General features: G+C 36.0%; 1 protein-coding gene across 1 annotated transcript; it reads right to left on the bottom strand.

Moving 5' to 3' along the window:
• Positions 1–2228: 2228 nt before the first annotated feature.
• Positions 2229–11482, bottom strand: LOC146167529 (nose resistant to fluoxetine protein 6-like). The gene is made up of 13 exons (XM_083385974.1): positions 11253–11482; positions 10658–10791; positions 10083–10234; positions 8943–9139; positions 8331–8509; positions 8072–8261; positions 7746–7856; positions 6921–7046; positions 5245–5410; positions 4051–4240; positions 3346–3504; positions 2983–3180; positions 2229–2371 (listed from the first exon to the last, which is right to left on the bottom strand). Exons 1-13 carry the CDS (start codon positions 11480–11482, stop codon positions 2229–2231), a joined length of 2175 nt encoding a protein of 724 aa, XP_083242100.1.
• Between the last annotated feature and the right edge of the window lie 1443 nt (positions 11483–12925).

Below are 12925 nucleotides of genomic sequence, written 5' to 3'. Positions count from 1 at the left end.
TTGGGGGTCCGCGAACTAATTTCAGGGGGTCCATGAAGGCCAAATTAAAATATTAGTGTACATTTAAAAAGTTATCAAATTAAAAAAAAAAAGAGTTTAATTAAAAATAAAACGTTTTACCACTGATGTTAGACTCCTTTTTACTTAAATCATAAGCACATTTCTGACAGGCTATTTGATTGCGACGTCAATTTAAGACGTCATTTTTAATAATTTCTTGCCTACAGGGGTCCACGTGAAGCAAAAAATAATGTGGGGGGTCCGCGGTGAAAAAAGTTTAAGAACCCCTGTTTTAGCACAACAACATTTCGGTAGGCGGTGGGCATTTACAACACATCAATCTAAACAAACTAGTTGTGTTTTCTTGCTAATTTTATATCTATATTATTTCGTGTTGGTAGAACTTGTATTTTTTGTAATTAGGGCTTCTTAACTGGGAAAGTGTTGGAAATTCTGGATAACACGAAAATATTCAAGGCGTTTTACGGAATAATACTAAAAGTAACAGAAAACAAATAATAACAAGGAGGCAACTGGTATAGTCAAAAATGTAATTAACTTTTTATAAAAAAGTGGCATTTTTTGTTATAGTTCACAAGTTTTCAACTATAGCAAAACTTTAATACAAGCCTTTCATACGTTTTTCCTAACCATAAAAAAGGGTTCAGCTATCATCCGGTAAAATTTGATCACCGTGTCAACAAATATTGCCAATGCAGGTAAAACTTAACTAAAACGAAAACCACATCTATTAGAATTAAAACAATATACATTTTCAAAAGTTTGTAGAAAAACAATGAGCAAAGAGACACGATATATTTATTTTCGCTTATAACAACAAATTCGTTTTACGATTCTGTGAAATCTCTTTAAACAGGTTAGTTTTGAATTTATGTAGTATTCAAGTTGTTTTTAATTCTTGTGGTGAAAATTCAATTTGAAATAACGGATTCTGATTGTCATATTTTGCGAAGCACACTGTCCCAACACTTGAAACTCTGGTTTCTGAAGACGGGACACAATAACGTTTTTCCAAGACGATTTATTTTAAAAGTTAAAATACTAGAGGCAAAGCTATAAGTGTTTTTCAAGCGTTTATGACAGACGTATGAAGTAGGCATGAAATTATTTAAAACTATTATAATCATTTGTAAAAAACTCTCCCGTCACAGGCAACCTTCCCTAATCCTAAATAAAACACTTGTTGTTTTTAAGCAAACTCGCAAACTTAAAGCAAATTAAAGATGAGTGCGAAAGGGGTGCATTTATTTTAATTTAATTGACACAAAAATTCTTTTGAAGAAGGTACAATTTCCTCATAATTGCACTTTTGTAGGGTATATGATTTTACACGACGTAACATCCCATGATATTGCTTCGCTAATTTTGACGTCAGCTCTAAAACTATCGTGCCTGATCTACGTGAAGACAAAAATTTATTTCGGGCTTCGATTCAAAAAAACTTTAAGAACCCTAGCCTATTGTCTCATATCAAAAAAGTCTTATTTTAAATTTTTAACTTTTATATTTCTTACTACTGAATGGAGTAATTTCCTGATCTATATTAATATTGTTAACAAACAAAGCTATATAAAAGGTTGTTAAAATTGTTTAAACGGTAAACTTGACTGTTCAATTTCGTAAACTAGTCACTGATGCATTTAACTTGGAAAAAAAATAAACGAATAAATTGATAAAACTGTATTGTTTATCAATTCAACTTGTTCTTGCAAGACTTAAGTCGTTGCCGTGTACATTAAAATTCAATTGAAACGGATGTATTTAAAAAGGATGTATAACGCAAAATCCCTGTATTTCTTGCAAAATTAAGTTTAATATTTGGATTTTAAACTAAGCTTTGTTTAACAGACTCGTAATACAGTTAATTTAGTAACATATGATAAAGACAAAGTGGGTCGTAAATTGATACACGATTTTTGAGCGTCGCAAACCTAGAACTGTATAAGGCAACCTCAGGTCAGAAAAAATGAAAATTCAGGTCAGAAAAAATGTTAGGTTTATGTTCTAGTATTTAGTAATACTTTAACCGTACAACATGCTTGTTATTCAGTTCAATATTTTACATAGGTTTACTTATTTATTTTGCAAAGGGTGATACACTTTTATCTTTTCTGCTACATAAAAATTAAGAAATGAAAGTGGTGAAGAATGAAACATTAACACAGAAAATTACAACAAATTGAAAACAATTAAACAACATTTAGCGTCTAAAATGCATGAATCTTTTCAGTCACTTCTGCAGTATCCTCGCTGTGATAGGATGGTGGTCCACTTCTCGGTACTTTATTGGGCTGGACGATCGCTCCATTGTCATGGAAGTATCCAACATTGTTGTGACCCTCTACAGGAACTGACAAAACCAAGTTTTTTTAAATATAGGTTTAATGTCATATCCTAGTTTAAACTTTTTATACAGATAACATATAATCAATATGTTAGATTTTTACACTGCCATAGGCCAGTTGCTCTAAACCAGGTATGGCAAACCTTTTCATTGCGCGGGTACCACACACGACCTTAATCCCTACAAAATGCACAAGTGGGTCATATATTTAATTGTATGCTAATTTTATGCGAAACTTTACTGCTGCGTCGTTTCATTGCAAGTGTTATTTTGTCTGGGTTGGTAATTCAAAGTTTTTGGACGGTTTCCAAATTTCGAATCCCACGAATATTAAGAACCTTAATAGTTAACAAATGCCTTTTTTGGATTGCAGGAGTTCATCAGAAAGCCCCTTTGCGTTTTACAGCGATAAACAAAATGCTTTTTGGTGTTTGCTTTTCTTCAAGCGTTGAAGTTCAGTTAATGTAGGCCTACTCGTCACCCCTTAAACACTTTTGCACAACCAACAGATTGGGCAGCCCTTGTAGTGCTATCTCGATTTATATAGTGCTACACCCTATAGGCTAATAGTTAATATATAGGTAGCGAAAGCAGCAAAATCCTGTAACATAGCGAACCTTTGTTTAAATCGTGTACCGCCCCAGAAAAATCTTCTTCTGGTGGTTGTACGTTGGTTTGTTCCATGTTTAGGTCGTTGCTGATTGGTCGAGCTGCGACCCGTTTCGGAGGGAAAGCTAGTTTAAGCAGACCGATCATTGGCCATTCCACGGCAAGGGTAAGAAGAAAGCCAATTCCAAAGGAAATTGCCACCGTACCTGAAAAAAACGAAAAGGAAAACGTTAAAGAGTAACACGAAAAGAGGACGGCATTTTAATTGATTCAACCATTAGCATACTAAAGACGTACCACATTAAAATTCTTACACCCCGAGAAAAAAATAATTAACTTTCTTTAAGTTAATGTATGAAACAGAAACCTACCCAAATGTATATAAACCATGTTAAGCATCAGAAAGTGCAAGGGCTTCTCTTGCGAACCGATGTAGTAGAACAACACCATAATGTGGCAAAGATAAGTGCTGTAAGTAAGCCGGCTGAGAGGGGTAAACACCTTCCAATTGAGGAACGTGGTAACAGGACCTATAACCAGTTTAGAGGATGTAAAAATTAAATGTGTAACAATATGTCTCAGACAAAATGGTATTTCAGCAAGTAATACGCGAGAAAATTTGGCTTGTATCATTTCACTTGTATTTTCGATTTATAGCAAGTTCGGCATGAATGATTGAAATAGTGCTTATAAAGTTGTTTTTTTCTTGATTACGCATACCAAAACACTAGTCACTAATAAAACTTAGTTTTTTTAACTTAAGCATATCTTTATTATTTAATTAAAATTCAATCCATTTATGTGCTATAGTTGAATCACTACAATATGCTGCTTAACAGTCCTTTTTATGAAATCACCTATTTTATGACCGCAGTTAAAAATGTTTCCTGCTAAGTAAAAAATAAAAACCTAAATATTCTATTTATACATTCTATATATGTGTATTTTGCCACTTAAAGTTGATACAAACATGCAAGAGGGGTAATTTCATGTGACGTTTGGTTGTCATACATATATCTGAAGACAAGGGCTTCCTAATAGTCACACGATAGGCGCAGTTTGCCAACTATGCCTACCTCCGTAGCCTGAAGAGCAGGCAACCACGACCCAAGCCATACAAAGAGCCCAAGCGGGTCGCGAAGCCCCGTGGTAGAAACCCGTCATTTCGTCACTCACGGGTTCAACGTTCTGTACATGGTTGAACAATCCGTAGATTATTGCAGCGGCGAACGCGGTTGAAAGAGTCCAGCCGATGGCAACAACAAACTTAAAAGACGTTTTTATTTGAACTCGAGGTTAGGTAAAGCTGGGGGGAAATAAGTGTTTTGTCTACTGCACGTCTACCAATGTTGGTATAGGCCGAAGTATAACCATGTTCGCTAGTCTCGAAGTCATTTACCGTGTGACAACCGGGATAAAAGTACAATAACTTTCTCAATGGATCGCTGTCAAATGATCTTATCGGACGCATAAAGATTTTTAGAAATGACATTACGAAGTTACATCACAGTGGGACGTCCTATGAACAAGTAACCTATGATAAGGAAACCATGGGTTATCGTTCGACGTAGTGAACAAATACAACTGAAATCTTATACAACTAAAATGTCGCGATGGCTTATGGTGATAAAGGGACTTGGTGTGGTAAAATGGAACATTTTTTACCGATTCCACGTACCTGGAAAATATATTTCACCGGTACGCTATGCGGACCCTAATGGCCTATTTTTACCACTTTTCAAAATAAAATTTACCTTTGCCGGCGTGCTGATAGTTAATTAGTAAACCATTTTTTAAAGCAAATATTTTCTGGTTAATATCGTTACGACATCATAAAATTCAAAAGGATTTGCCACTATAGAGAATTTTGTAATGCCAAAACATTGAAAAACTAAAATTCTAATCAAACAATTTTCGACGCAAAATTTTAACAGTCTTTTTTCATTTACTGAACTGGATGTTTTGTTTATGTGGTGTAAAATGTAAAGCAATAACTGAATATTAAAAAAAACGACAAACAGTTAAAATCAACCAAACTAGGAAACTGAAATACTTACTTTGCTCACTCTATTCATCATCTTTTTTTCCCTTTAATTCGACGAATTTCGTCTGTATTTAGTTTATGGCACTTTTACACAAAGTTCGTGATAACTATGCCAAACACTTTCGTATAATTTAAACCTATCTTTGGTTAAAATTCTATCTTCCAATCATATTATATTTGCCAAAGTTGTAAAAAATATGGTATCGCTTTTAGGCATAGGCCCTACCTTATTCATTTTAAGTTTGCCATCCTTTTTGTAAAGCAAATAGCCGGTAAGCATCCCAATCAAATATATTGCATATCTGCTCCAAGGCGTGAAGTACACGTCGTACATGAATATGACGCTCAAGGGACTCTCTTGGGGATCATCCGATATATAAAAACGAATCCACCTGGAAAGTACTAGAACGATAAGCAAATTTAGGTATTATTACGATATCTAAATTTTGTGTAACATTAATTGCGGCTCACAAGTCATGATCTCGCTCTCAGGAGCGCTAATGATTTTACCCCAAAGCTTCGGAACTGTCGTATGCAATCGTTTAGCATTTAAATTAGAGAAGCTTGTATCATTTTGCTGTGGAAATAATGCAAATAATGACGAAATCGGGTCGTTCTATTTTATACAAATTCCCCGCGTATTTTCGGAAAACCACCCAAAACCCCATGTCTTACCTTAACCTATGGATTTGGGTTTAGAAAAAAGAATCTTCACCCGTCGTAGGGTTAAATATCTGGTTAAAACATTTCTAGCGAAAACATACTAGAATAGAAATAGAGCATTTTATCGTCAAAAGATGAAAAGACACGCCAGATGTAATTTAGTGAAATTAAAACAATCCGTGTGATATATGGCGGCTTTGAGAGATTTCTGTGAAGCAATTGCTTCATTTGTAAGATGTTTAGTGGGAATCGAAGCGCAATCAAACTCAATAGTTAACATACGATAAACTGACCTGCACTTCCAACAGAGCGAGCGCGCAAAGAATATTTGGTAGCCCACAGTCTTTATGAAACTACTTTTTATAACGATTTGGGCAAATATATATTGTTTTGAATAAAACAACTTTTGTTACAGCGTACCGAGGGTAATACGTTTAAGTAACGTACATTATAGTAAACGAACGTGTGCTTGCTTACGCCAGGATTTCTCAACCGTGGCCCTCGGCCCCCCTGCGGGGCCACGGAGCGGTCATTCGGGGGCCACGGGCATAACTCACTAGCTATATACTGCGAAAACCAAAGTGTGAGTATTTTCAAAATATACCAGTCACCTTATACTAGCAATGCAGTGCGGCGTCAGCGTTTTTTCGGGCGGCCAATTATTACATGCGATACCTTTGCCTAATCATTAAGTGTCCGACAAATCCTGTTAGGCGAGCAACTATAGTATGTAATGTCAGGTGCCGAGATTTCGCAATTTCCTTTAAGAGCGTTCAGTTGCAAAAGAAATATTCCATCGTAAAGCGCATAAACTACGCTACAGGGTTATTCAAGGTCATTTTTAGGCCAACATTCAGCGGTTTATGCACAGCTTGTTTTTCAAGTAGGCTATTAGTTAAGCATTATTCAAACGAAACTCGACAAATCATCTCAACGAATGTAGTGACATCGCTTGGCTCAGTAGCCTACAAAACAGAATATAAAAAATGTCTTGGTGCATCGAAATACAAGATTGGTAATGACTAACTAAGTTAATTTAAATTAAAATGACTTATTTGTAATTTTGTAAGTGCGTTTATTCGTTGATTAATGGCTGTATTTGTTATTAACGTGAAGAAGTAAAACGGATGAAAAGACGTTAAACACAATGCTTGGTATTTTTATAAGCAGGGGTCATGAGGGTCGAGAGCCTTTCAAAGGGGGACACGAAACATAAAAGGTTGAGAACCACTAGCTTACGCTGTCATTCCTTGCATGAAGCCAACAACGGTGGGTTGAATGCTGCTGTGTGACGCAAGAATGCCGATCGCAACTTGACAGCCAATTATAATAAAACACATTACTGCGAGTCCGACGTAGAATGCACTGCAAAAAAACTCTTGTAAATACATAAAACAGTTTTAGATGAATTAAATTACCAAAAAAACTGTTGTTAAGAGAAATGCCCAAACAGTTTTGTAACCATTAGGAACAGGTAGAGTAAAAATATATAGATACGTGATAACACAATCGTCAAATACTCTATAGCCGTAAACTGTTTTCGTAATACGTGAATCAATGTAATTATTTAAAATCATAAACATGTCTTTCATTTAGAAGAGTTCTAGGATCCTATAGCATTATCATAGATAAGGTTGACAGAAATATTATTTAGCAATACCCCTTGTGCGATTTTTTTCCTGAAGGACTCCTATAGGGTATAATGAGCATTTTCTCTTAACATAATTATATTCAACATCTATGAATGCATTTAAAAAAGTGCTACACACTTCTCTTTGGAAGCACTGAGCATGCCCTGATGAGTTTATTCCTTGGAACAATACTTACTAATATAAAACAAGCAGAACAAAAGGCGAAAGTATGTAGAACATCATATCGTTGCTGAGGTACCACGCAACTCCAAAGCACTAAAAAAGGTGTGAGATATATATAAATGATTTGTTCTGTTATAAATTTAGTTTGTACACCGCAAACTGTTTTTATAAACCGATTCAGGCCATTATTACCCTCTGGTTGGCTGGGTAAATTGTAGTGATGTAAAGTAAGTTGGTCCACCAGTCATACCGGCATGTTTCCTCATGAAATTCGGCCATGTCCTGCCAAAAGGGACCTTGTCCTACATACCTATAGAGCCCCACGGAAAACAAGATGGCATAGGCGTAGGCTGGTGTCAATCTATAGATTTGAAAAAAATATATTTTGAAAAAGCATCACTCACTACTTAGAATTATTGAACATGTAAGATACATTCAAGGTTTACCTTATCAAATTTTTTTCATTTTCATTTCGACAGTTTACTGGTTAATATTTTTTAAATATATCGCATGTACTTGTTAACTTTTACTGAACAGAAGCATAAAACAAATACGTTTCAATCATACTCCACAAACCTTATATATCGTTTCAGGTATAGAAGCGGTATGTTTATTTTCCCCTTGGTCTTATGCAAGCTCTGTATGCCCAGGTAAGCCACCAAGAAGCCGCCCAGAAAGTAGAAAGTATCCACCGAAAACGTACCGTTGGAAACAGGGAGCAAGCTCCAAGACTTGCGAAACACGCGAGACGCATAGCCGGCGTTATCTTATATAGGTGAAGATTTTTTTACATTATTGCAAATCTTTCATCCTTACTGCAATTATTCAAACTCACCGAGAGCATAACACATATATAGAAGTGAATGATAAATGATCACCCAGGTGGTTGAAAGAAAACGTATGCCGTCAATCACAGGCAAACTCCCGGGTTTCTTTTCCATGTCCAAGATTTTCTCGCCATTTGATATTACAGAGAAGCATAAAGCCACTTTCACTAGTAAAAAAGAAATATTACTGATGATGTAAATCAAATAAATAACAACAAAACCTATAGAACGCCCAACTTTTCAGGTTATGTTACAAGTTTTTGAGACCCTCAACTACATATACCTTTGCTCGATACTTGTTTGGTTTATACAATTTAACTTTACCGTATGTAGAGTCTCTGTTTGTTTTTTTCTTGATGGTCAGATCACAAACCGTTCCGACGACTAACAGAGCGCCAATAAACGCCGAAATGACTCTAAAACCCATGCAAAACAAAACAAACAGGGCAATTCAGGAAATTACTCTCGAAAACCATAGTCATCTTTTAGCACAAATAGCTTTTACAAAACTGAAAATACACAAAAGTGAAAAAGTGATATTATTGTGATTGCCCATCTCATTTTAAAATGTTTCATTTTACAACCATTATCCCGTTTAAGAACAAATACAAACTACGCACATGGCGACTATAGTAGCGGTGGACATCTGATAAGCGCTGCGAGGCTCCGGGCAGTAGACCGACTGCAGTGGCAACCTTGCACCCGTGTCGTTTCCAGCTATGGAAATCCACAAGAGGGCCTCTATCGCTTCCTTTGTGCAGACATTTGGCATGCAAAGGCCAAAGCTAATGTCGATTGGGTAACCCAATGGATAAGGCTGGGTAAATTTGAGACAAAATAAGTTAATTGAAAAAATATATGGGTGCCTTTTAATTTTTGAAACACATGTCCCGATATAGAATCTTGTAATTTAGCTTAACAATTTGTTTCTCTTGTTGATGTACGTGGACTTAAGGAATGTTGACAATTCTTACTCATTAATTATAGCCTACGTATACGCGTCCAGCGCGTCGAACAGATAGAACAATGGGGCGCAACGACAAAATCATTTTCTGCGCTAAACTATAACATCTCGCATAGGGATAGCAGTCATCCCGTTTCCGAACAATATTTTTCATATCTTCTGTTTGCGCGAATCCATAATTTTCCATTTAAAAACGCCATTGAAAACAAGATAAATGTATATAGTTATTGCGCTTCGTGCGATTACGACATTACTTTAATTATATTGCAGACGAGTTTGCTCGAGAGCAGGAAGTTTTTTAGAATTATCTATTTATTTTATGATAACTGTTTTAAGACGACACGCTATCACTTATCTTTGTGATGTCATCGTAAAGTGCCCCCAAACCAAAATTCCATGCGCCCTGGGTGTACACTCTAAGAAATTTAAACTTGATTACAAAATCTTGTTGCTAGAAAAATATATTTGAATTATCTCCCTGGTGTGTAACGGATAAATCAGAATTGCTCTTTCTATGATGCATAATTAAACCTGAGAGGGGCAAAGCACTGGACAAATAGAATAAAGAGGGCGTGATGCAAAATAAGTAAAAACCCTGATTCAAAGCTAAAAAAAAAAAAACCCTGATTCCACCCAACCCCTTTTAACTTTTTTTCGGGAATATAATGCAACTTTTTGCGTGACTTTATAAACTCTTTTACAAAATGCTATTACGCAGTATTAGAATTATACGTGTTCAGTTTGCCAACAAATACGTGCCGTAGCCCACGTGCTGATGTTGCAGTCTTCCACTTACAATATCCTTAAATCCCCAGTAAGAGTTGCACCACTTGCCGTTTAAATCCTCGTCAGTTTCATGCTTTACATCAATGCATTCGTAATAGTGGCCGGGCCAACGCACGTTGCCAACCAGCCAACCAGACTCCACACTGCCCCATGAATCTGTGCCTAGAAACAGTTAAAATATAAATAAGAGACAGAAGACTTCTTAGTCGGTGTTCTTTGTGGCTATAGTTCCTTAAATCTTTTTTTGTAGATGGACAATCACGCTCATTAAAATAACTCGGTAAATACTAAAAATTAGAAATACATAAGAACATATTACACATTTTAATTGATGAACAGTTCTACCTGAGGTTTATTCTATAAGTCTGCTCAGTTTGTTGTAAACCAGCTGTCATAGTCATTGTAAATATTAGATCCTTAAACAACCTAACTGTATCCGTAATAAGCAATAAAGTATTAGGCCTATACTTATTAATAAAATTATGCCGACGTCTGTTGCCCTGACAAGGTATCAGTCAATAAAATTGGTCTCACAGTCGGTGTACCTTGTAGGCCTTCAAAATTAATTGAATTGTTTTTTCTTACTTTGAACGGCGTATGGTACTCCATTAGCAGAATCGATCATCATTTTCAGGTATTTTGTGTAGCAACTCCATATTTCTTCTTCGGTTGCGACCTCTTTGGAATCTTTTATGGGAGATTGCAGTCTAGTGCCTAATCTAGATTAAGTAGTCAATTTCTTTATTTGTTTAACGTATATTATGGTAGCCTACAAAATGTAGAGCTCTACAGGCGTCAGCAAACAATTAGGAACTAAAAATACTTAGTATCCAAGCAGGATTAACCAAAAATATGTTCGATCATTCGTCAAACATACTTTTCAAATTTGGAGGTTACGTATTTCAAAACATACGATGTAAAATGTTTGGGGACGCGTTTAAACGCACAATTTTATCAACATTGTACAGTTAAATATTAACCTTCAGCCTGCTCTTATATGAATTGCTAAACTTAACCTCCCCCCCCCTGAAAAAAAATATATGTACCGGATCTGCTTTATCCTTGACCTACAAGCGCTACTGCAGCGGAATACCCTGTATAACGTTTAGTGATGTTTCGCTATTTGGCCGAATTAAAAGGTTAAATATTTGGCAAGATCATTGCACCAATCCTACCGTACCCTTGAATATGCTGCAAAATTTCGTTTCTTGATTTCGTAGATCCATGAAACTTGCTTAGAAAGTTTACGATTCCGTCTAAATCTTCTTTTGTTGGCTTGTGAGACAAATCTTCCTTTATCTCGTAATAACTGCTCAATTCGATTTGTTGGTAAGCGTTGTGATTAACCAGGCCCCTTTGGCAAAAGCAGAGCGGTAGAAATCCCAAAACCAAAGTAACAGCCAGACGCATTGCTGCTGGCACGTCTTATTGATTATGTATTGCTAAAACCTGAAAACATTTGCTCAGGTGACGACACTAGGCTTCTTTAAAGTTTGTTTAGTCTTATTTTTTTAAATAGTGCGTTTGACCTAAAATGGCAGGCACTTCAGTTTCGTAAGCTCTTAATTCTGTCTGGAATCACCTACTAACAAGCGATTGTTCTTAGTCGGTTATAGAACTTTTAACTGGTTACGGAACATGAAAGTAGATATCGTTTAAAATATGCCATCAAAAATGCACCAAACAGACGTTTTCATCATTGCGAGTGAAAACTCTGGATCTTGTGACAATTATGCGACGGTGATGGATACATTTACAACCTTTTCTCCTATAAAGTCATAAATGCTCGTTAAACAGGTTGTGTGTTCATTGAGTGCACCGTGTCACAGACAACACGGTAAACGATACGAGGGGCTAGGGGCTAATCCAGGGGAGGGGGGACGAATGCCACGCTTCCTTAGTTTTGAGCACGGAGCCACGCTTCCTTAGTTTTGACGTATTTTGTTTTGTCACGTTTTGCGTAAACTTATGACGTCATATATCTGAAAATGTCTATGCCCGCCCAAGCATAAGTTCTGGGTCCGCCCCTGCACGAGACCAACTTAATTCCTTGGTATCTTTAGTCCACAAATTTGGCCTATTTTACGTAAAAGTCAATATAGAGGCCCGTACGACGTTTTAACAAATTAAACCGATTAAGCGCCAACATGTTTTATTTTTTGGGAAAATCTTATACATGCACATTTCCACAGCAGTTCTACAAAATTCAGAAAGGTTTACTTAATTTATAACTCCATGGCGGAAGGTTTTTATTCCCTAGAAATGTTTTTTCGAACTCATTTTACAAGTTGAATATTTGCAAACGCTTTTAAACAATTGCCTGCTAAATAAATCACGCTTGTGAAGACATCTTTACTATTCCTATTTTCACAAGCTTTTTACCAGCAAGGTTATTTATCCATTTTTTAAAACAAGAGATTTTCAGTTTCTTATTCGGCCCCATGTCAAAAAGGATTGCCCACCCCTGTTTATTTTGTTATTAGGATTACATGATCGTTGCGTCAACATTTGTATGGGTAATAAAATGCCTATATAGGACTGGGAGGTCATAAGATGTGGTAAACAACTGGCATAGATTTCTTTCACAAATGTAAAATTCATTTTGGTTATAGTCTTTCACTATTTAAAAAGTACCGAATAAAGCCTAAAAATGAAACGTTAACATTTGAGATAAATTTACTTCGATAACAACATTTTTTCAATACCACTGTGTAATGGTGTGGTTTTTGATCTGGGCTCATGCTGTAATAACTTTTTTGAATGTTTGTCTTTGCGACATTGAGTGTGGTTTAAAGTCCAGTTTTGTGTCGTAAGACCTTTCAACACACAACAGTTCTTTACATAATGTTTTAG

The sequence above is a fragment of the Ascidiella aspersa genome, chromosome 1, assembly GCF_963924565.1.
Source record: "Ascidiella aspersa chromosome 1, kaAscAspe10.2, whole genome shotgun sequence".
Classification (NCBI taxonomy): domain Eukaryota; kingdom Metazoa; phylum Chordata; class Ascidiacea; order Phlebobranchia; family Ascidiidae; genus Ascidiella; species Ascidiella aspersa.
Note: the sequence above shows the minus strand (reverse complement) of the source record. Positions and strands in the feature narration are given on the sequence as shown.